We start from the raw sequence: 22,860 nt of genomic DNA on the forward strand, positions 1-22,860 counted from the left end.
TGAGTTTAAAAGGCATAGATGTGAGATGGAGTGTCCTCATAAGAAAGACACAAAAGTAACGTCATTAATATTATCCAAGTAGAATTTTGTAAGACAGATTTCGCAAATTCTTAATTGTAATTAAATGTTTACGGTCAACAACCTTGAGGAAAAAGTTTGCTGCACTCACTTTTAACTGCTGAAACGTTTGAACCAGTTATCAAGGCACGTCTCTTTAGTCAGATAATTAACTTGAATAATCCACTGAACGATCTAGAAATTTTACGAGTTGCGTGGAGTTTTGAAAACTCAAAATGTCATAAGCTTGCACAACAGCTGAGTGCTCTTGCTTTCACGTGGGCCGCCGAGTTAGTTTTCAATGACTCCTGGAGGCCAAGATGGTTGTGAGGGGGCGGCGGGTGCAACGTGCGGAGTTACCAGAGGAGGTTGAACATCGCCCGCCGCAGGGGAAGGGGAGGGGGCGACGGGGCGACGGGGCGACGGGGCGACCGGCCGGGGTGAGGGGGTGAGGGGGTGAGGTGGCGACGGATCGACCGGGCGACCGACCCTCCCTTTCCTCTCTCTCGCCCTCTATCGCCTGGCGTGGCAGCTCTTACTCCGTTTCAAACGCCCCACGCTTTCTTTTAGCAGCGCCCTTCTCCACACAGTTTCTAATCTCGGCACACGCACGTTTAAATTGGCTCATCGTGAGTGTAGTTTTATTCCCATAACGACACGACGTGGGTGAAGAAGCTAAAGCGTCTTTCCTCCCGCGACGCTGTCACTGTCACCGTCACCGCCACCACCATCTCAGCGCCAGGCGGCCGCAACCAACGCTCGCAGCTACTCGGCACATTCGTCATGTGTAGCCGGGGAGAAACCCTCTTTAGGCAGCGTTAATAATACAGTTAATATGCATCATTCATTTTTATTCCGAATTAGGTTGTTCTAAAATTTTAAAAAAAACCAACGTCGGAGATCACAGTTCGTCAGCTGTGCGGAAAGTGCGGGAGCCAGGTTAGTTTTGCCTCAGCGGTGAGGACCTGCGCGAGAGGCGGGAAAAAAGAAAAGAAAGAAAGGAGAAAAAGTGGAAAAAGTGAAGGTGAGGGAACGACTAGGACCACGGACACGGACACGGACACGGCCGGCTGCAGGGAGGGGGACACAGAGAGGTAGGGGCCCGGCGCATCAGCGACAGAGAGAAGGGAAGAGGGGTGAGCAAGTCGTGGGCTCGGGCCGGCAGCGGCAGCGGCGGTTTCCAAACAACCAGCGCGGTCTCGGTTTAAATGGCCGGGAGAGCCTCCGCTCAATTCCGGCCCTCGCACATTTAGGAGCATTTTAGATGTGTGTTTATTGGTATTTGCTTTAAAGTGATCAGAAGGTCATGTGATAGGAGCAGAACTAGCCCATTCGGCCCATCAAGTCCACTCCGCCATTCAGTCATGGCTGATCTATCTCTACCTCCCAATCCCATTCTCCTGCTTTCTCCCCATTACCCCTGACACCCGACAAGGGTGATGGCGGGGAATTGGGATATCCTGTGGAGGACAGTCGGCCCAGCGGGCCTGTACCAGCTCCGGTCACCATCCATTTAATCTGACACCCCCACATTTCCTTGCACTTTTATTGTATTTGAACATTATTCTGTGAAAATACCTTCTGAATCTGCGTCCACTGTTACCTTTATTGCTACTCGTCGTACCTTTTGTGTTTAATTTGGTATGGCAAATCAGGTCAGCACTTGCACAGTAAATCATAGGCCCGGGTATAGGAACATGGTTTCATGAAAGTGGTGACACAGGTGAAGCAGGGTCTCGACTCGAAACGTCGTCCAAACATTTTTCACACAGTGGTGGATCTGTGGAATTCTCTGACACAGAAGGTAGTTAAGGCCAGTTCATTGGCTATATTTAAGAGGGAGTTAGATGTGGCTAAAGGGATCAAGGGGTATGGAGAGAAGCAGGTACAGGATACTGAGTTGGATGATCAGCCATGATCATATTGAATGGCGGTGCAGGCTCGAAGGGCCGAATGGGCTACTCCTGCACCTATTTTCTATGTTTCTATGGTTCTCTCCAAAGTCCCGCTGAGTTACTCCAACTTATTGTGTCTATCTTTGGTGAAGAAGATGTTTGGCTTGATTGCCTTCATTGATCAGGCATTGAGTAGGAGTTTGTATGTCGTATTACAGATGTATGAAATGTTCATAAGGCCACATTTGAGTACTGTGTCGCTTTACAATGGGAAGGATATCATTAAACTGTAGAGGGTTTAAAAAAGATTTGTGAGGCAATTACTGGGTCTGCATGTTTTGAGTTATAAGGTGAGGCAGGAGAGGCTGAGTCTTTTTTTTACCCTGGGGCATTGGAGGCTGAGGGTAAAGATGTTTAAATCAGTAGGAGCATAGATAAGGTGAATAGCCACAGTCTTTTCCCAGGATAAGGCAGGGGCATAGGTTTAAGATGAGAGGGTAAAGATTTCAAAGGGACTTGAGGGGTAACATTTTAACATAAAGGGTGGGGCATATAATAACGAGCTGCCAGAGGAAATGGTAGATGCGGGTAAAAATATGACATTTACTTATGATCTATCACATGACCTTAAGTGTATACATCCTGAGGTTTGCAGAGATGGGGCCAGGCATATGCATGAGGGACCATCTTGTTTGGCATGGATGAGTTGGTCCAAATGGCATGTTTCCCAGCTCTATGACCACAAATACACAAATTTACTCATGCAGCCTCGATTATTTGCTGATCAATGATAAACATGATCAATGCCATTGAATCTTAAGCCAATGGTCTTAAGACTGGTCATTGAATCTTAAGCCAATGGAGATAATTTGTCATTAGTGAAACCTTTCAAACACTCTAAGCAAATTTCCTTTTCCCCTTCTCGCAATGGAGTGAACAATTCCAAGTTCTAACGCCACAACATTGCAAAAGGGGATTAATCTAGATAGCTCTTTTTGAGTAGCATGGTCATATGCCTCCCTGTATCTGGTGTTTATGAAAACTGAAATCCCATATGTTTCGATCAGTCAAGTAACTATAGAAGGTCTTTACTGTGTTGTACATGAAGCATTTATTGGTAGCACAGTGGTGCAGCCAATGAAGCTGCTAACAGTGCTGATGACCCCTCACAGTCCTGACATCAAGTGCTGTGTGTGTAGCGTTTGTACATTCCTCCTGTGTCCACGTGGGTTTTCTCCGGGTGTTGCTCTTTCCTCCCACATCCTGAAGGGCCTGTCCCACTTGGGAGACCTAATCTGCGAGTTCTGGCGAGTTTGCCCTCGACTCGTACTCGCAGCATGGTGGACACGAGGTCGTAGGAGGTCTTCGTAACTCTCCTTCATGCTCGAGAGTGGTCTTCAAGTACTCGAGGCCTTAGCTAGGTCGCGGCGTTTTTTTCAATATGTTAAAAAAAATGCCCTAGAGTAAAAAAAGGTCGCCATGGAAAAAATCAATACTTTTTTTACTCGTAGTAGGTCGGCATGTTAGTCGTAGGTTGTCAAAAGTAGTTGTAGATAGTCTAAATCATAGTTGAAGGGAGATCAAAGGAGGTCGCCTTCCCTCTCCGCTATTCGGTGTCCAATTTTCCCGAAGTTAGTCGCAGCTAGTTGTAGCTAGTCGAAGGAGGTCTTCAACATGTCATTTTTTCAAACTCTTCTAAACTCGCCAATTAGGTCACCCAAGTGGGACAGCTCCTTAAAACGTGTGAGATGGTTGTTGCAAATTGGCCCTTATGTGTAAGTGAGTGGTAAAATTTTGGAAAATGGGACAAATAAGAGATGGGTTATTAGTGTAGCTGCTCAGTGGGTCGAAAACTGTTCTATACTCGCGTCTCTTAAGAAATTTTAGTCTAATTCCTTACTTTTGTGCTTTTTGTTTCTATAAATCTGATGTATACATGTATACTTTTCCCATTCTCTTCTATCACTTCAAATAGAGTCATACAGTTTGGAATCAGGGCCTATGGAACAACCTGCTCACACTGACCAACATGTCCCATCTAAACTAGTCCCACTTGCCTGCGTTTGGTCCATATCCCACTAAACCTGTCCTATCCATGTACCTGTCTAACTGCTTCTTAGACATTGTGATAGTCCCTGCCCCCAGCTACCTCCTCCATACATTGCTTGTTCCATACATCCACCACCCTTTGTGTGAAAAAGTTACCCCTCAGATTCCCCTAATATCTTTCCCCCTTCACCTTAAACATATGCCCTCTGGCTCTCTATTTCCCTACTCTGGGCAGGCGACTGTGTGTTTACCCGATCTATTCTTATGATTTTATACACATCTTTAAGATCATCCCTCGCTTTCTTGCGCTTCAGAGAATAGAGTCCCAGCCTGCTCAGCCTCTCCCTATAACTCAGACTCTTGAGTGCTGGCAACATCCTTGTACATCCTTGTAGATAGATACAGAATGCTGGAGTAACTCAGCAGGACAGGCAGCATCTCTGGATAGAAGGAATGGGTGACGTTTTTGGTCAAGATCCTTCTTCAGACTGAAGAGTCAGGGGAGAGGGAGACACAGAGATCGGGAAGGGTAAAGTGTGTTAAAACAAGACATCAAAAGAGATGGAGTTCAAGGAAATTGTTAGCTTGGAGAAGGTGACAACAAAACAAATTTTCTCTGCATCCTTTCCAACTTAACATCTTTCACAATTACCCTCTGCTTTTTTCTATGAAGCCAATTTTCAATCCATTCATATGCGGGGAAAAAACTGCAGATGCTGGTTTAAATTGAAGGTAGACACAAAATGCTGGTGGAGTAACTGAGCAGGACAGGCAGCATCTCTGGAGAGAAGGAATGGGTGACGGTTTGGGTTGAGACCCATCGAGACAGTTCGAAGAAGGATCTTGACCCAAAACATAATCCATTCCTTCTCTCCAGAGATGCTGGCTGTCCCTCTGAGTTTCAATCCATTCAGCTATCTCCTTTGATCCCATGCGATCTAATCTTCCGGCCTACCTTTGCTGAAATACATATATGCAACATCTACAGCTTTGCCCTCGATCTTTGTGGTCACATCTTCAAAACAACGCAATCGGATTTGTGAGACACGACCTCCCACGTACAAAACTATGCTGGCATATTCCATGTTGGGTTATTTCACCTAGCATTCTTCTCCCTCCGTTAATATTTGTACATTGCCTTTGAAACTGCACCATTAAATCAATATTTTAATGAAAACATTTTACCACAAATGATTACCACCAGTACTAATTTCATCAGTTCAGCAAAGTTTTCCTATTGTTTCCTTTTGTTGACTTCTTACATTTTGAGTTTAGTGTTGATGATTATAAACTTTGGAAATTATACATTGTTAACATTATAGATTTCTGTTGACCCTTGACACTTATTTGCACTGCATTTCTTGTATCTTTTACTTTACAAGGAGATAATATTTTTAGCCTTTAGTGCTGCAATTCTCCTAGTGTCTACAGCCTTTAGGGGGAAAAAAAATCCAGATTTCTATTGTTCCTAATTGAAGGAAAAACTGCCTTTTCATTTTCTTCCTGAATGGCCTTGCCTCAATATTGAGATTATTCCCCCTCATTTCTCCTTCTGATTTCAAATCTTCATGTTGATCATGCATGCATAACTATTTTGGCTTGTTCTAAATGTATACATGGTTTCTCATTCAAAATCAAATGTATGTTGTCATCAGGCTGACTCATTTCATTTCTCCCCGTTATTTTCCGATATTAAAGTAGTCAATATTGTTTGAGTATTAGAATGTATTTGGCCATTAAAACACTAAAAAGTACAAATGGCTCTTCTTGAAAATCAGAAGAAATGGTTGCAGGTCAGTGGAAATGGATCAAGTGAAAATTGGTCCTGAGACCTGATTACCCTGCCTTCTCTTTCCCTACTTTGTTAACCATTGGGTTACATTTACAACCTTTCAGTCTGTGGTAACTGGGCTGATTCCAGTGGAGACGGTGTAATGTTCAAGAAGTAATTGCAGATGCTGGAGAATCAGTCTGAAGAAGGGTTTCGGCACGAAACGTTGCCTCTTTCCTTCGCGCCAGAGATGCTGCCGCACCCGCTGAGTTTCTCCAGCAATTTTGTCTACCTGAGAAGGTGTAATCCTGTGAGGAAACACTTTGAGAGATTGGTTTAAATCTGTTGAAATTTTAAAGAAGTTGAAAAATTCTACAGCAAGATAATTATCCCAAACATACTGCTAAAGCAACAAAGGAGTTTTTCAAAGCTAAAAATGGTCAGTTCTTAAGTGGCCAAGTCAATCATCCGATCTGAACTCAAATGAGCATGCCTTATATATGCTGAATAGAAAACTGAAGGGGACTAGCTTCCAAAACAAGCATAAGCTAAATATGACTGCAATACAGGCCTGGCAGAGCATCACCAGAGAAGTCACCCAGCAACTGATGATGCCCATGAATTGCAGACTTCAAGCTGTCATTGCATGCAAAGGATATGCAACAAAATACTAAACATGACTACTTTCATTTACATGACATTGCTGTGTCCCAAACATTATGGTGCCCTGAAAGGGGGGTCTATGTATAAACACTGCTGTAATTTCTACATGGTGAAACCAAAGTTGAGGAGGGATCTTATAAAAAAACTTACAAAATTCTTAAGGGGTTGGACAGGCTAGATGCAGGAAGATTATTCCCGATGTTGGGGAAGTCCAGAACAAGGGGTCACAGTTTAAGCATAAGGGGGAAGTCTTTTAGGACCGAGATGAGAAAATCATTTTTTACACAGAGAGTGGTGAATCTATGGAATTCTCTGCTACAGAAGGTAGTTGAGGCCGGTTCATTGGCTATATTTAAGAGGGAGTTAGATGTGGCCCTTGTGGCTAAAGGGATCAGGGGGTATGGAGAGAAGGCAGGTACAGGATACTGAGTTGAATGATCAGCCATGATCATATTGAATGGCGGTGCAGGCTCGAAGGGCCGAATGGCCTACTCCTGCACCTATTTTCTGTGTTTCTATGTTTCTAAAATGTATTAAAATGGCCTTTATTAAAATCTGACAATGTGCACTTTCACCACATGTGATCTTTTTCTATTACAAATCTCAAATTGTTGAGGCAAATAAATAAATGATGGTTTTTTGTCCCAAACATTATGGAGGGTACTGTACTACACTGCTGTCAGGGATGTGTGCTGCAGGTTCACCATTCTCTCAACTTTGTTTATTCAGTATTAAAAAAAATATTGGTACATTGGATAATCTAAATATATTCCCCATCCAACAACCACTCTTGCCCTAATTTATAGACCAATACATTTTCTTTGTAATAGCATTTACACTTTTTCACCGTAGGTTTGAATATTGAGACGCACAATTAACTTTTTTTATTTCCCAACCAACATTTGTTTATTTAGTAACTGGCTGATACTCGCATGATCCAACAAAAAATAAACATCTGAGTGAATAAACAATCTGAATTTGCTTTCTTTCATATCCATGAGCACAGCAGATTTATTTTTAGGCATTGACATGAACTAAAGAATAAATATGGGTGTGACTAAATTCACCCAATCTTAATTGCACATTAGTTAATATTTAATCTGTATCTTGGTCCTGTGCATATGCTGTGTTGGAGCTGGATTTTAAATGCAACATGTTTAAAAATATGACTTCTGGGATTTGGCCATCACAACTAAGATTGCATTTTTTCTCGTGGTCAGTTGCTGTGAGAGGGTGAGGGTCAGCCACCACTTTGAACTAAAAGTGGATTGATTCAACTAAGTATGTTAGGCTATTTTAGGGGGAATTTTACAGAGACAGGTTAACCTACAAAGTCTTTGAGATGTGGGAGGAAACCCACACGCTTGCAGAGAGAATGGGCAAATTCAACACAGACAGTGCCCGAGGACAGGATCGAACACAAATCTCTGGCTTGTGAGGCCCTAACCTGTAAGTTGCACTCCAAATCGCCCATCAACCTGTCTTGGAAATATATTGCCATTTCTTCATTGTTGCTGAGTCAAAATCTAGGAAAACACTTCCTTAGAGCATAACAGTTGTGCCCACTCCTCATGGATTGCAGCTCTCTCGTTCTTCTCAAGAACAATTAGGGATGGGAATTTGAAGAAGGGTCTTGACCCGAAACTTCCCCATTACTTCTATCTGGAGATGATGCCTGTCCCACTGAGTTACTCCAGTTTTTTTGTGTCTACTGTTCCTTCCCATACATGGAAATTTAAATCTTGGATCAGCAAGCCAACCCTATAAACCTTTATGAAAAAAATATTTGCAACCTAGCTGACTTTCGAAGTCTTCCTTACAAACATCTGGATACGAGTGTCTAAATTGATATTATTGCCCCCATTGTTTGGTCTAACTAGTTAAGCATTGATCTGATGTGGTTTCTTCATAGAATTATTTGCACACAATGTATTTTACGACTCCATTATAAACCCTGGATACACTGTGCCACAGCAGCTGGACAGGCCCACCAGAAACATTGGCATAATGGTATAAAGGTAGAAGAAAGTGTCATTGGAAGATCGAAACATTGACTCATGACCTCATGAAACGTTATGATAAACATTGACAAGGATACCTCCTCCTGAAGGCGGCAAACTATCCTCCGTCAGTCAGACTAATTTATTCTCCATTTTCAAACTTTTGTTGCTCTCTCTCAAACCGTATCATTAAACTATGTGTTTCATTTCCAGTATGGCTCTTCTCCCTTTTGAGTCAAGACAAGAAAGTTTTATGGTCATGTGTCCCAGATAATATCACCTCTTTGCAAACCCTCCTAAACAGCACAAGCAAACCTGCGGGTGAGTATATTTTGAGTTGCAACTTATCTGTATTATCCAAGTTTAATTTACCCTACGATTGGATGTGGTGCTTCAAGAATCAAAAGCCCACTTTTGGTTGACATCTCTTCAGCACTCATCTGCAACATCACTCTATTTCTGTACTCACAAAGCATATGGAATAACCCAAAGATTACTACCTTTGAGGTTCTTATTCTTGAATTATTTTATAACTACTTTTCTACCAGGTCATTGGTAACTCCTTGCCAGTGTTCTGCAGCCACATAATTATATCCTCGACTGGCGACAGAGGCAATACGTCATTCTGAAATCACATAGGCAATTACAGAATTTATAAAATCTATAGTTTAGTTTAGAGATACAGCGTGGAAACAGGCCCTTCGGCCCACCGAGTTTACTCCGACCAGCGATCCCTGCACATTAACACTATCCTACACACACTAGGGACAATTTATACTAACACCAAGACAACCCACGCAGGTCACAAGGAGAACGTAAAGCTCCGTGCAGACAGCACCCGTAGTCAGGATCGAACCCGGGTTCTGGCGCTACATGCGTGGTAAGGCAAAACTCTACCGCTGCGCCACCGTGCTGCCACAATCTTTTACAACAATTATTTACTTCACCCTCCGTGAACTACTGATGCATCGTTGATGGTCTTTACTCTAGCTACATTGCTCAGAGCACCTCTTTGATGCCAACTGTTGTTCAAGCTCAAATTCCGAGGGTATCCTTCAATTTCTGTCAAAGTCTACTGCACCTGTGATTGTTCCATACATAGAATGGACTTAGAGTGTCTGCCTGGACATATTGATGCACAAGGCGAGAATGAGATTTAGTATACATTTGTAATGTGGAGATTTTATATTTAGAAAGATTTTAATTTCAGTTGGCAAGATAAAAGACTGAAGAGACAAGGCACAATAAATGTATTTACATTTATTAAATAATGAGAAGTTTTCCTATACATTTCCTTTGAGTTGTGATAAAGATTATGTGCAAAGAAAATGTAGATAATTTTTCAAAGTAGGGTAATAGATAAAGCGTATTGGACGAGTCGATCACTGAGCAGATAAAAAGGGCCAGATGATGGATTTCTAAGTTGAGATCCTGCAGCTCTGCCATTAAAAAGTCAGTACTACTTGACTTTTTAATTCTATTAGCATTCGGACTGCCATTAGAATTAATTTCTGCTCAATGGGATGTTGTGTGTGGTCATTACTAAAATAAGAACTGATCTGTTATTAACTACTATTGAATGTTAAGTGCTCTGTAGTTAATTGCAAGAATAATATATCAAATATATTTGAATTAGCTTCCTTGTTAATCCTTTTCAGATACTTCATGAGCGGAGATGGTATAGGAAGAATGTGATTTTTCTTGAAAATGAAACCTCGCACCAACAAATTATTATTAAACCGTAAGTTTACCACCGGGTGGCGCTAGCAATGGTTGCCTCGCCAACAGTCTGTCTGTCCTTTCCTTCTTTGTGTTTTAATTGTATGTGTTAAATGTAAGTTTTTAGTGTTCTTTAGCTTGTTTTATGTAGGGGGTGGGTGAAACATTTTCTAATCTCTTACCTCGACTGAGATGCAATTATTTTCGGTATTGTATCTTCGTCCTAACCGAGGAGTTGGTGGCCTTTGCTCAAGACCGATTTTGCGAGCTCCACCGGGGTCGCCTGCGGACTAAAGGGCCTGTCCCACTGTATGAGGTAATTCAAGAGTTCTCCCGAGTTTCCCCTGATTCGAACTCGGAGAATTACGGTAATAACCGCTCGTAGGTACCCGGGGCTCTTGTGGACATTTTAAAACATGTTTCAACAGCAGGTTCACAAGCTTTCCGCGTTTCCCGAGTACCTGCCGTTAGCGTTACGAGCAGCTAAGAGACGTCCCGAGCTCCGACGTACCCGCTACGTACATTCTACGTGCTTACCACAAGTTTGATTTTTTTTTTAACGCGGGAGAGCTCTTGAATTACCTTGTACAGTGGGACAGGCCCTTTACCAGCTCGCAATCTCTTTGCCAGGAGTTGACCTCGGAGTTCCAACTGTGGGTGCTTGCGGACTTAACGTCACGGGGCCCGCAGTCTGGTCAGAGACCGACTTCGGGAACTCCAAGCCGCGGGAGTTTGGATCGCCCTGATGTGGGGGTTTTGACTGCCAGCTGCGGGAGCTTTGATCGCCCCAACGGATGGTTCGACTGCCCCGACCGTGGGAGAATAACGAGGAAGATGATTGGACTTTTTTGCCTTCCATCACAGTGAGGAATGTGGGGAATCCGCTGTGGTAGATGTTTATGTTAACTTTTATGTAGTTGTGTGCCTTACTTTTTTTATCGTATTGCTGTATGGTAATTCACATATCACGGTACCTTAATTGGTTCATGTGACAATAAATGACCTTTGAAACCTTTTATACAGTTTAGATGGGAAAATCAGAATTCAAATGTGCGACATTTAGATATTACTAGACTAAGTGGGACCCGTTGGGTCCCAGCATCACACAGGAGAGCTGGTCTCCAAACGCAATATTCCACCTCTCCACCAATTCCAATATTGGTGGCCAGTAGGGGGGGGGGGGGGGGCTTTCTGGAGCGCTAGTATGTGTGTTGTGGGCTGAAGGGACTGGTTTCCAAAGGGCTATTTGGATTCTTGGGCTGGCAGCTCAGTCACTCAAGCCTGTTGTGCTAGCAGCTCACTCACTCACGGCTAGTGGGCTGGCAGTTGACTCACAGCTATTCCTTGAAATTCCATTTCAAGAAAGGTGCAAGGTCACCAAATTCAAGTGCAGTTTCTTATCACTTCAAGCAGGGTGCAAGGCCACCAAATTCAAGTGCAGTTTCATACCATTTCAAGCAGGGTGCAAGGCCTCTAAAGATAGCGAGTCGTGACCTCTCCCTCCTCCATCTTGTAGAGACTGAGCCACACCCACACTTCTGGGTTTTATAGTCCCTCCCCCCCCCCCCCCCCCCCCCCCACTCCCTCCCACCAGAAGCGGCATGGCCTTCATGCAGTGATTGACAGGAGAGAGAATCTCAACTTTTTAAAACACTAATAACTCTTTTATTTTTCATCGATGAGCGGCACCTGATGAGCGGAGGGGGACTCTGAGTGAGATGGCCAAAAATCACAGCCGTACGTGGTAGCATTTCTTCTAAAATCATTATAAAGCGCAAACAGGAAGTGATCAAGATTAGACTTTTAATTGTGTAGAAGGCAAGGCAACTTTAATTGGGCAAGGCAACTTTAATTGGGCAAGGCAACTTTAATTAGGCAACACAGCTTTAGCATTTCCAAAACAAAGGCCAACACAGCTTTGGCATTTCCAAACCAAAGGCAACTCAGCTTTAGCATTTCCAAACTATTATTTTAAACCACATTAAGGGCACTGACAGGTCAGTAAAACCACTGACAGTTTAGTAGACATGTGTTCAGTGTTATTCACAGCTCAGACTGAGAGACGTGACCCTCTCGCTCCCCATCTTGCAGAGACTGACTAAGGCACTCACACGTCCGGGTTTTATAGTCCCTCTGGAAGGGGCGTGGCCTTCAGGAGAGAGAATCAACATTTTTTAAAACACTAATAACTCTTTTATTTTTCGTCGATGGGATATCCTCTTGTCCTGCACAGCGGAGGGGAACTCTGAGTAAGATGGCCAAAAATCACAGCCGTAAGTGGCAGCGTTCTTTCTAAAAATCAATACATAGTACAATAGGAAGTGGTCAAGATCAGACTTTTACTAACATAGATTGGGTTTTTTTGGGTGGCTAGGTAGGTGGAAAATGAACAATATGAACATGTTATTACTAATAATATGCAAAAGTGTGTGTCAATGTAAAGCTCGATTTAATCTGTTGAACTGTTTACAAAGATATAACCTTAAAAAGTGATAGGTCGATTTAATAATAATAATAATAATACATTTTATTTATGGGCGCCTTTCAAGAGTCTCAAGGACACCTTACAAAAATTTAGCAGGTAGAGGAAAAACATGTAAGGGGAATGAAATAAATAGTAGAGACATGACTAGTACACAAAGTAAAGACAGAATTCAATACAAAACACAATATGAGGCAATTAATGCACAGATGAAAAGGGAGGGGGACGTGGGGCTAAGGATAGGCAGAGGTGAAGAGATGGGTCTTGAGGCGGGACTGGAAGATGGTGAGGGACACAGAATTGCGGATCAGTTGGGGGAGGAAGTTCCAGAGCCTGGGAGCTGCCCTGGAGAAGGCTCTGTCCCCAAAACTGCGGAGGTTGGACTTGTGGATGGAGAGGAGACCGGCTGATGTGGATCTGAGGGACCGTGAGGGTTGATAGGGGGAGAGGAGGTCAGTGAGATATGGGGGGGCCAGATGGTGGAGGGCTTTGTAGGTGAGGATCAGGATTTTGTAGTTGATCCGGTGGGAGATGGGAAGCCAGTGAAGTTGTTTGAGGACTGAAGTGATGTGATGCCAGGATTTGGTGTGGGTAATGAGTCGGGCGGCTGCGTTCTGGACCAGTTGGAGTCAGTTGATGTAGGTGGAGCTGATGCCAAGGAGAAGTGAGTTGCAGTCGTCCAGTCGGGAGGAGATGAAGGCATGGATGAGTCTTTCAGCAGTGGGAGGTGTGAGAGAGGGTCTGAGTTTGGCGATGTTGCGGAGATGAAAGAAGGAGGTTTTAATGACATGGCGGATGTGAGGCTCATGGGAGAGGGTGGAATCAAAGATCACGCCAAGGTTGCGGGCCTGGGGAGATGGGGAGACAGTGGTGCGTCGATGGTGAGAGTGGGGTTATTGATTTTGCTGAGTGTGGCTTTGGAGCCTATGAGGAGGAATTCTGTCTTATCGCTGTTGAGTTTGAGGAAATTATGTTGCATCCAGGTTTTTATAGATGACAAACAGGAGTGCTTTAGTGCTTTGGTGTCAGTTTATATAGGCAAATCCCTTGACTGATTCACACCAACCAGTCTCCAAGCAATCAACAAGTCTAACAGCATCCTAAAAATGAGGCATTTAGTCATTAATAAAACGCTTGATTTTGGTTTTTGAGAAAATTATTTCATTTCCTAGCTTATTAGCAACTTTAATAATTTTCAACAATTTTTGAAACCCTAATGTTCAATTACGAAATGTTTTCCATGGTAAAATGTTTTTTTTTTTAAATGTGCCAGGTCGGGGTAAAATGTTTTTTTTTAATGTGCCAGGTCGGGGTAAAATGTTTTTTTTTAATGTGCCAGGTCAGCATGGGTGAATTTGGACAAAGGGATTCCAATTCAGAGATGTCAGTGCTGTTTGATTTTATGACTATTTTCCTTCACCAACATACCAGTGGTAGAATTGCTTTTCGTTTTCCATCTCTTTATCAAACTATGACATTTTAGATAATTTTGTTCATCATAAATTCAAAATAATCATGCTCTCATTTGAAATGTATAAGCCATTCTACCCTTCAAGTCTATACCAACATTCAGTTAGTATTGTTAATATGTGCCTTAATTCTTTTATAAAATCACGGGACGCTTAGCATCGCTGCCTGGGTAATCATTTATTGTTCATCCCTAATTTTCCCCACTGAATCAACGGTTGAGCAAATTCAGAGGACAACTAAAAGCAGTCACTCTGCCCTCTTCAATCCTCTTGGTCGTCTCTTCAAAAAGTTAATTCACATTTGTGAGATATCCATAAAGCCATGCTGACTATCTGTAATCCGTTATTGCATTTCCAAATACAAATAAATCCTGTCTCTCAGTATCCCTTCCAATAACTTTCTCATCACTGATATGAAGCTCACTGGCTCGTAGTTCCTTAGCTTGTCCTTGCAGCTATCCTCCAGTCTCACCTGTGGCAAAGAAAGATACCTAAGATCTCCCCTAAGGAATCTTCTCTCTTGTTTCTCATACTTTCCTGGGATATACCTGGCCTGGCATCGGAGATTTATTGACCGTGATGCATTTCGTCCTCCAGCATCTTCAGTGTAATGTTGATATGCTCCAAGATGTCACAGGTCCCTCTCCTGAACTCATCAGATTTTGTGTCCTTCTCTATGGTAAATATAGATAAGCATTAATTTAAGGCCACCTGCTTCCTGTCGTTCGACCCATTGTTTTGTTTACTATTGTCTCGAGTACCGAGGTTCAGTGAAAGGATTTGTTGTCTGCTATCCAGTATAAAAAAACTTTACAAGATTACAATCAAGCCACTCGCAGTGTACAGATAAAGAATAAAAGGTACAAGTTAGTGCAAGGTAAAGTCCACTAAAAAATTGTTCAAAGGTCCAATGAGATAGATGGGAGGTTAGGATTGCACATTAGCTGGTGAAAGGATGGTCAGTTGGCTGATAACAGCTAGGAAAAGACTGTTCCTGAATCAGAAAGTATGTACTTTCAAACTTCTGTATCTCTTGCCTGATGGGTGAGGGGAGTAAAGGGAGTGACCAAGGTGAGACTAGTCCTTGATTGTGCTGACAGCCTTGCCAAGGCAGTGTGAATTATACATGGAGTCAATGGAAGGAAGGTTAGTTTGTGTGATGTTCTGGACTACGTCCACAACTATCTGCAATGTCTTGTGTTCATGGATCGAACTGTTCCCAAACCATGCCATGACATACTGATGAAATGCCTTCTACAGACTGATTCCTGGGATGGCAGGACTTTCATATGAAGAAAGACTGGATAGACTTGGTTTGTACTCGCTAGAATTTAGAAGATTGAGGGGGGATTGAGGGGAGGCAGGCTCGAAGGGCCGAATGGCCTACTCCTGCACCTATTTTCTATGTTTCTACAGTGTAACTGAACAAGATGTGAGGATTGTTGGGGACATGCTGAACTTCCAAAGTCTTCTAAGGAAGTAGAGATGCTAGCGTGCTTCGATTTGGCTGGTCCAGGACAAATTGCTGGTGTTATTTATCTCTATATACCTAAAAGTTTTTGTCTTGTTTGTACCCACGATGTGTCACTGTGTCAATCTGTTGTTTCTATCTTCTTCCAAACACTAGGCCACAGCCTTCCCATTTTCACACACCTAACTCACATTTTTCCCCTGGTGGTGATAAACATCTTCCCATCATATTTCCACCGATATTTCCAAAGTTACAGCATTTTAAAAATACCCAAAACCAAGTTTTTAAACGGAAAATCTTTCAACCCACTTCCAAAGTGACAATGCCCTGCAACATGGGGGGGGGGGGGGACTTGCTTCGAGTGACATCAGGGGGAGGGCCACGTTTAAATAGGTGGGTTGCACGGAAGGTCATAAGGTCAATGGGCATGGCGCACAGTGTTGCTCAAGCCTGCAGTACCACACACGCAACACGTACGTTCTTAACTGGTAAAAACCACCAACATCACTGCTGCTCATGGACATAGATGATACAAATGTTTTCGTGACTGACTTGCGAGTGCCAGCAGGTTGAGGGCAAGTCCCGGCCCACAACCACCCAGGGCTGGAGGGTGACTGAGCTCTGAACCTGAGCACGAAGGGACACGCAGACACCCGGTGTAAGTGGCAGAAGGAGCCGATCCCTCTGGACAGCCCCCACTCTCCCCCTGGGGTCAGTGCTGTCCGTTCAGGGCTGCCCTCCGCCCTGTCTCCCCCCTGTGCGGCCGCACTGTGACGGACTGTGGATCGGCAGTGCCCACACACAGGGCCGGGTGGAGCAGGGCCGCGGCTCCGGGCAGCGGACACACGGAGACACAAAACCCGGCAACGTCCCTAAACGACCACCAACTTCCGGATCAACAGATCACAGCCAATTGCCCAGCCTTCTTTGCTAATTAAATTTAAAATGTTGATTGCTATTTTTCCTGTCTGCCAATTTTTTAATTAATTTACTAAGTGGCCCTCTGCTGCAACATAAAACTGAATATGATTTATATCTTTTTGGGGAAGGGGTTGGGCTGTGAAATTAATTGTTTATTAGTCACCTTTGAGCAAACCATACCATATTTGCTTTTATTTATGGAATGAGTCTCCTTTGTAAAATACAAAATACTGAGTATCTCTGGAGGAAATAGAAAGGCGATGTTCCATCGTTACCCAAGTCTGAGTCCTTGTAAGTGAATTATTCCTTTTTTTTAGGTTTTCAGAAATATGTGGTATGAATAATGCAAACTTTCAGCTAAACAAATATGTGTCTTATTTTATTTTGGGATTTACGACAGACCTGTCAAAATTTAAACCAACGCTATTGTTTTTTAATTGCATTTTTTAATTACAGTGATTTAATTGTAGAATCTTTATTATCTGATCAGCAGCACGTGGATTATCAGGAAGAAGTAAAGGAACGCTAAAAGCATTTCAGCGAGGTGGTAACAAAGCTGCTGAAGTCAAATTGAAACCTTTTACTGGAAAAATCTTTTACCTTGATCTGCCTTCCAATAAGCATACAGAAACCTTAGAAAAGGATTTACAGGATCTAGGAGGGGTATGTAAACAATTTCAAGAATAATCAATTTATTGAATTGCTTGCAAACTTTAACATACATAGTTATGCCACTTCCAAGCTTGTGCTGTAAATGTTTGGGGTGCTGCTTTTGTCAAGTCAAGATAATATTGTACTTTTTTTTTGGTAAAGCGACAAGTCTTTGTTTATGTCATATAATATAGATTAAATTAGTGTGGTTTTCTTCCAGGAACTTTTAGTTCCTACTGTGTTGTTTACTGGTGTACTCTGCTATAAAGTTTTTAATGATGAGTTATATGGAAATCAGTCAAAATTTCAGGACTAATATACTAGTGCAAGTGACATTTGTTGTGATAGATTATAAATGGCATTTCAAGGCACATTTGGCAGCTGTTTACAAGAGTCTCGACAATGCCAATTTTAATTGAATTCAAACATAAAACAGTGCGGCAAAGGATTGGGTCCTTCGACGCGTCTGTTAAATGTGATGCCTACTTAAACTAATCCCTTTTGCCCGCCTTTCCATAACTCCCCATTCCTTGCATATTTGCATGTCTTTCTAAAAGCCTCTTAAATGATCACATATGCTTCGACCACGATCACCCCTGGCATCATACTCCAAGCAAGTCCATTGTGCAGTGGGGATAAAAGCTTCTCCCACACAGCTCCTTTAAATTCTGCTCCTTTCACTTTAAAGTCATGTCCTCTCCCATATATGCCTCTCATAATTTAATATACCTCTGTTAGGTCGCCCCTCAGCCTCTGATGCTCCAGAGAAAATAATCAATTTTTCCTTTTAGCGAATAGCCTCATATCAGCTTCATGATAAATCTCCTGCAATCTCTCAAACGTTCCACCTCCTTCTTAGAACGGGACAACGACAACTGCACACAATACCCTGAATGCAGTATAACTAAAGTTATATGAAGCTGCAACATGACTCTTATACTCAATGCCCAGACTGATGAAGGCACTTGAGTTGCTACTTTCAACTTATTGACCTATAGTTTTATAGTATTGCACTAAGCAATGATGCATTCAAAAATCAAATATATTTTTCAACTTCTGATGCCTTTTCTGTCTCTCGTTCATTCTGTTAAAGTTTGATTTCATTATTGTCGTCTGTGATTGATAGCTGAAATCACATATAGATGTGTCTTTGAGATTGTCAGCATCGGTTTGCTCCTGACTATTTGATGATATAATGTGCCAAAGTGTATTAGGCCGTTGGCCGAGCATCGAAAATGTGTCTAGAATTTAACTTTCGTGACCCATGTCTGGTATCTACTTGAAATTTGGCACAGATTTAGATAACACTAGACCAAGGGGGACCCATTGGGTCCCGTCCCCTCAACGCACGGCTGCAGGGGGGAGAGGGGGCGGCCTGCGGCGTCACACGCACACTAATCACCCCCCCTTGATATTATATTAATATTATTCATTGTCTCCGTTTACCCCATCCCCGCTCTATCCACTGATGCATTGCAGGCGCGTCTAGAGAGGCTGGGGGAATAAAGAGAGAGAGGGGGGGCAGAGTCAGAAGAGCAGAGACAGAGAGAGGGAGGGGGCAGAGAGAGAGAGAGAGAGAGAGGGGGGGGGGAAGCCGGTTTGGAGAGAGGGAGGAGAGGATCGGGGAGAAGAGAGGGGGGAGAGAGGGGGGTGTAGTAGGAGGGGAGGGAGAGAGGGGTAGAGGGAGAGGAGTGGGAGGGGGGTTGAGAGAGGGGGGCGGGGAGGGGAAGGGGGGAGGGGGAGAGGAGGCCTCGGAAACCCAGCCAAATTACTGCGTGTTCAATCCAGAGCCCTCTGGGGACCAAATTTATAGAGGATTGGATTTTTTAAATCATAAGGAAAACTTCTACAAGAAGATGTAAAAATTTCACTGTTATTGTAACGTCAGCAGCTGGGCAGCGGTCAGATTTTTTTTTTAAAGGTCAGATTTGTGAACAATTTTAATTAAAAAGTCGGGAAAATAATGTAGCAAATGTACAGAGTAGTGGATTTCTAAAATCACAAGGAAAATCTCAACTGAAAAATGTAAAAGTTTTGGCGTCTGGTTTTCGAGGACACACGCACACGCGTTGGACCCCCCACCTTGATGTGGTCTCCCTGCCTAGCTGGCCTATAACTAAGCGCGTGATTGGTCACTTGGCGTCCGACCCAATGTCAAACATGCTTAGATTGGGCAATTGCTACTTGGAAATTTTGAGCTTTTTCTCATCTTTTAAAAATATGTGCCGGATTTGTTCTTGACGAGTTTCAGATATGATTTCTATAATATTTTTACACAATAGGTTATAAATACAGGTAGATACGTGATTTGGTCACGAAATGAAACAAAAAAGCACCTCAGCCCACTGTCTATATGTCCTACCAAAACTGTTTGCTTTTTTTATGATTTTAAGATGGTCCTGGTTTCGATAAGCAAATATTTCAAAAAGCTTAGAATGCTCTTTCTGAAAATGTTCATCAGTAATGCATTATTTCTTCTGTGTTCATGCTGAATTATATGCTGCTAAGAGGTGTGCTTATGCACATTTAACGAAAAATATCACTTCCTAATGTCTTGCTTTTGTGTTTTATTTTAATAGACAATTGAAAAGTTTCTTAGCAAAGATATTAATTACATCGTTTCAAATAGAAGTGAGGCCAAATTTGCCCAAACGCAAGGCAAAAACTCTCCAGTTCCAAGCCCCGATTCTGTTCAGAATACTGGTAACACATCTCCTCATCCAAGCAGTCGGAGAGAAAGCAATGAAGGGAGTTCACATAGAACATTGGAAATGGTATGTAAAATCACAAATTTATTAAACATGATAGTGGTAATTAAATGTTTGTTCAGGCAAAAATCTGGAGAATTTCAGGCACCAATATGGAAAGTGTATTTCAAAGTTAATAATATGACAGTCCTATAAAGATAAGCTATGTGCAAATACTGGGGTCTTTAAGTAGAACTATGCACAAGTTAATGACGGGGAGAGGGAAAAAAACAGACATGAGCTCAGATGTTGCTGTGATTGGCAAACTAATGATATTAGCGATTCATCATACTTACAAGTCCTTGGCGATCCTAAAAGTGGAAGGCCACTGCATGCCCGGTTAATTCAAGTTTTGCTTCACTTTCCAAACTCAATATAGTCAGCATTTTTGGTGAATTCAGTGTAGTACAGACATTGTAGATCATGTGCAGATCATGTAGTGAATTCACTCAGACTTCACTTCCAATTGCAATTAATAGAATACTGAATGCAAAATCAGATCTCCATCCTTTAGGTCTTTTTGGCTTAATTGCTAAAGAAAAATCCACATCATCGTGGATAGGTCAACAAAATTACCCTGAGGCAGGATTTGCCATGGGGAAGGTGGAGCATTAATTCTGTAAACTCCCACAAAATGGTGCCTTTGCAGGGGTACTGACTTTTAGCAGAGCTACCACATCAACCTGTAGTGGAGACTGTGAGATGATGCAATGGGTGGAAGATTACCTTGCATTAACAAAGTTCAGCATGCAGAGAGGGAACAACAGAATCAATGCTTTGTGAAATTGGGTGTTAAGTAGTTCAGAGGAGGCACACACTTCTGCTGAGCCACTGTACTTTCAACACATAACAGTCAGTGCAGTTCATCACTTGCAGAAGTCAATTGGGAGAGTCTGTGCACGGGTATGGGGATTGTTTTGGAGATGGCAATTTGGATAATCCACCCCAATTTGGTTGATTAATGAGGTAGATAGGGTAAGAACAACTGAGTGCAATTTGGAATGGTTCAATGTTAAATTTTAAATAGTACACCAAAAAAAGAGCAAAGTCTATTTTGGATTGAATTAAGAAAGAAAGGGGAAAGTATTGAAAATATGTAGTGATATTTGACATAATAACATTTCTTAGTCATAAATATGAAATGTCAGTGTTGGGTAGATTGTTTGGCTGTAGTAAGGTATACCTTGGTATTAAACATTTACTTAGACTGGAACAGAAATGGCCTCACGTTTGTGATTAGCAAAATCACTATAGTAACACAACTTTTCACAGCTTTCTATATGTTTTGGTGCTGAGTACTTTAGCATGATGTTTTCTTAACACTAATTCCAGAGATGCATGACAACTCCAATTTCAGTGTTGCACTAGATATTCCTGTATTTGATTTCTTCAGTGTACTGCACTATTTACACTTCTCTTGATCTCAATTACCTAAATCTGACGTATGGCTTCGTTTTCCTGACTGGAACCTCTTGTCAACCATGGTTCCCTAAATGCGTCGTCTTTGCACTTCAGCCTAATAGGAACAGTTTCAGTTTAGTCTCTTGTCACGTGTACCGAGGTACAGTGAAAAGCTTTTGTTGTGTGCTAACCAGTCAGCAGAAAGACAATACATGATTACAATCAGTTTACAGTGTATAGATACACGATAAAGAATAACAGTTAGTGCAAGGTAAAGCCAGCAAAGTCCGATCAAGGATAGTCCAAGGGTCATCAAAGATAGTAGTTCAGCACTGATTGTGGTAGGATGATTCAGTAACCTGATAACAGCTGGGAAGAAACTTTCCCTGGATCTGGTGGTGTGTGTTTTCACACCTATACTTTTTGCCTGAGGGGAGAAGAGTGAGTGGCCACAGCGCGACTCATCCTTGATTATGCTGCTGGCCTTGCCGAGGCAGCGTGAGGTATAAATGAATCAATAGAAGGGAGGTTGGTTTCAAAATTTCTTGAGGTCCTGGATGGAGCTGTTCCCAAACCAAGCTGTGATGCATCCTTGTAAAATGCTTTCTATGGTGCATCTAGAAGTTGGTGAGAGATGTAGGAGACATACCAAACTTGCTAAGCCTTCTGCCTTTGCTGCCTTTGTACATGCTGCCTTTCAACCCGTGCTCACTTAGACCCAATGTCAACCTGTAAACAGACTCTCCCGATCGACCTCTGCCAGTTTCTGCCTAATGACTCCAAAATTGGCGTTTTCCCAATTTAGGACCTTAATTTGTCAGCCAGTCCTATGCTTCTCTATAACTACATTGAAACTAATATAATTATGGTCACTGGTTGCCAAATACCCCTCCCCCACTGACACTTCATTCACTTGCCATACCTCATTCCCAAAGTGAAGGTCAAGTATTGCACCTGCCTGTAGTGCTCCCCATATGCTAATTAAGGAAGCTTTCTTGGACACATTTAACAAATTCCACTCAGTCCAAGTCCTTTGCACTATGGGAGACTCAGTCAATATAAGGGAAGATAAAATCCCCGCTAATACTATCCTATTATTTTTATATCTGCTAACTCCCTCCACATCTGTCCCTCTAATTTGCGCTAACTATTAGAGAGACTATAATATGGTCCCATGAAAGTGATTATTTCATTCCTATTTTATGTTCTAACGATATATCCTCACTGGATAATCCCCAAGAATATCCTCTCTCAGTACTTTGATCATCCACATTTAAACACTGCACTGTTATTAATCATCAACTGCAAAGTACCGAAACTCAGGAATTTCCAAGGTAACGGTTTTCTGCACTTCTTCTTGTTCATTTCTGCATTATTACCATCTTTTGTGATTATCATCTCCATCGGAAGAGCTTGTAGCACCTCCTCCAACCTCATCTACTGTATCCGCTGTTCCAGGTGTCAACTTCTCTACAATGGTGAGACCAAGCGCAGGTTTGGCAATAGTTTCGCTGAACGCCACCGCTCAGTCCGTCTTAACCTACCTGATCTCCCGGTGGCTCAG

At 42.5% G+C, this 22,860-nt stretch overlaps 2 protein-coding genes across 4 annotated transcripts in view; one reads left to right on the top strand and one right to left on the bottom strand.

The window, feature by feature from the left end:
- slc25a40 (solute carrier family 25 member 40) overlaps positions 1–459 on the bottom strand; it is a 53,040-nt gene extending 52,581 nt beyond the window's left edge. For both annotated transcript variants that reach the window (XM_033012997.1, XM_033012996.1), the window contains exon 1: positions 170–459. The gene's annotated coding sequence lies outside the window, so the exon portion shown is untranslated. The remainder of the gene's footprint in view (positions 1–169) is intronic.
- An 83-nt stretch (positions 460–542) lies between these two features.
- dbf4 (DBF4 zinc finger) overlaps positions 543–22,860 on the top strand; it is a 62,375-nt gene continuing 40,057 nt past the window's right edge. Inside the window, exons 1-4 of one of the 2 annotated variants that reach the window (XM_033012994.1) lie at positions 543–1,151; positions 10,094–10,176; positions 16,988–17,160; positions 19,728–19,922. In XM_033012994.1, coding sequence (XP_032868885.1) covers positions 10,143–10,176; positions 16,988–17,160; positions 19,728–19,922 — 402 coding nt within the window. In that variant the 5' untranslated portion in view covers positions 543–1,151; positions 10,094–10,142. The remainder of the gene's footprint in view (positions 1,152–10,093; positions 10,177–16,987; positions 17,161–19,727; positions 19,923–22,860) is intronic. The other variant, XM_033012995.1, reaches the window with a different exon arrangement.

The sequence above is a fragment of the Amblyraja radiata genome, chromosome 2, assembly GCF_010909765.2.
Source record: "Amblyraja radiata isolate CabotCenter1 chromosome 2, sAmbRad1.1.pri, whole genome shotgun sequence".
Taxonomy (NCBI): domain Eukaryota; kingdom Metazoa; phylum Chordata; class Chondrichthyes; order Rajiformes; family Rajidae; genus Amblyraja; species Amblyraja radiata.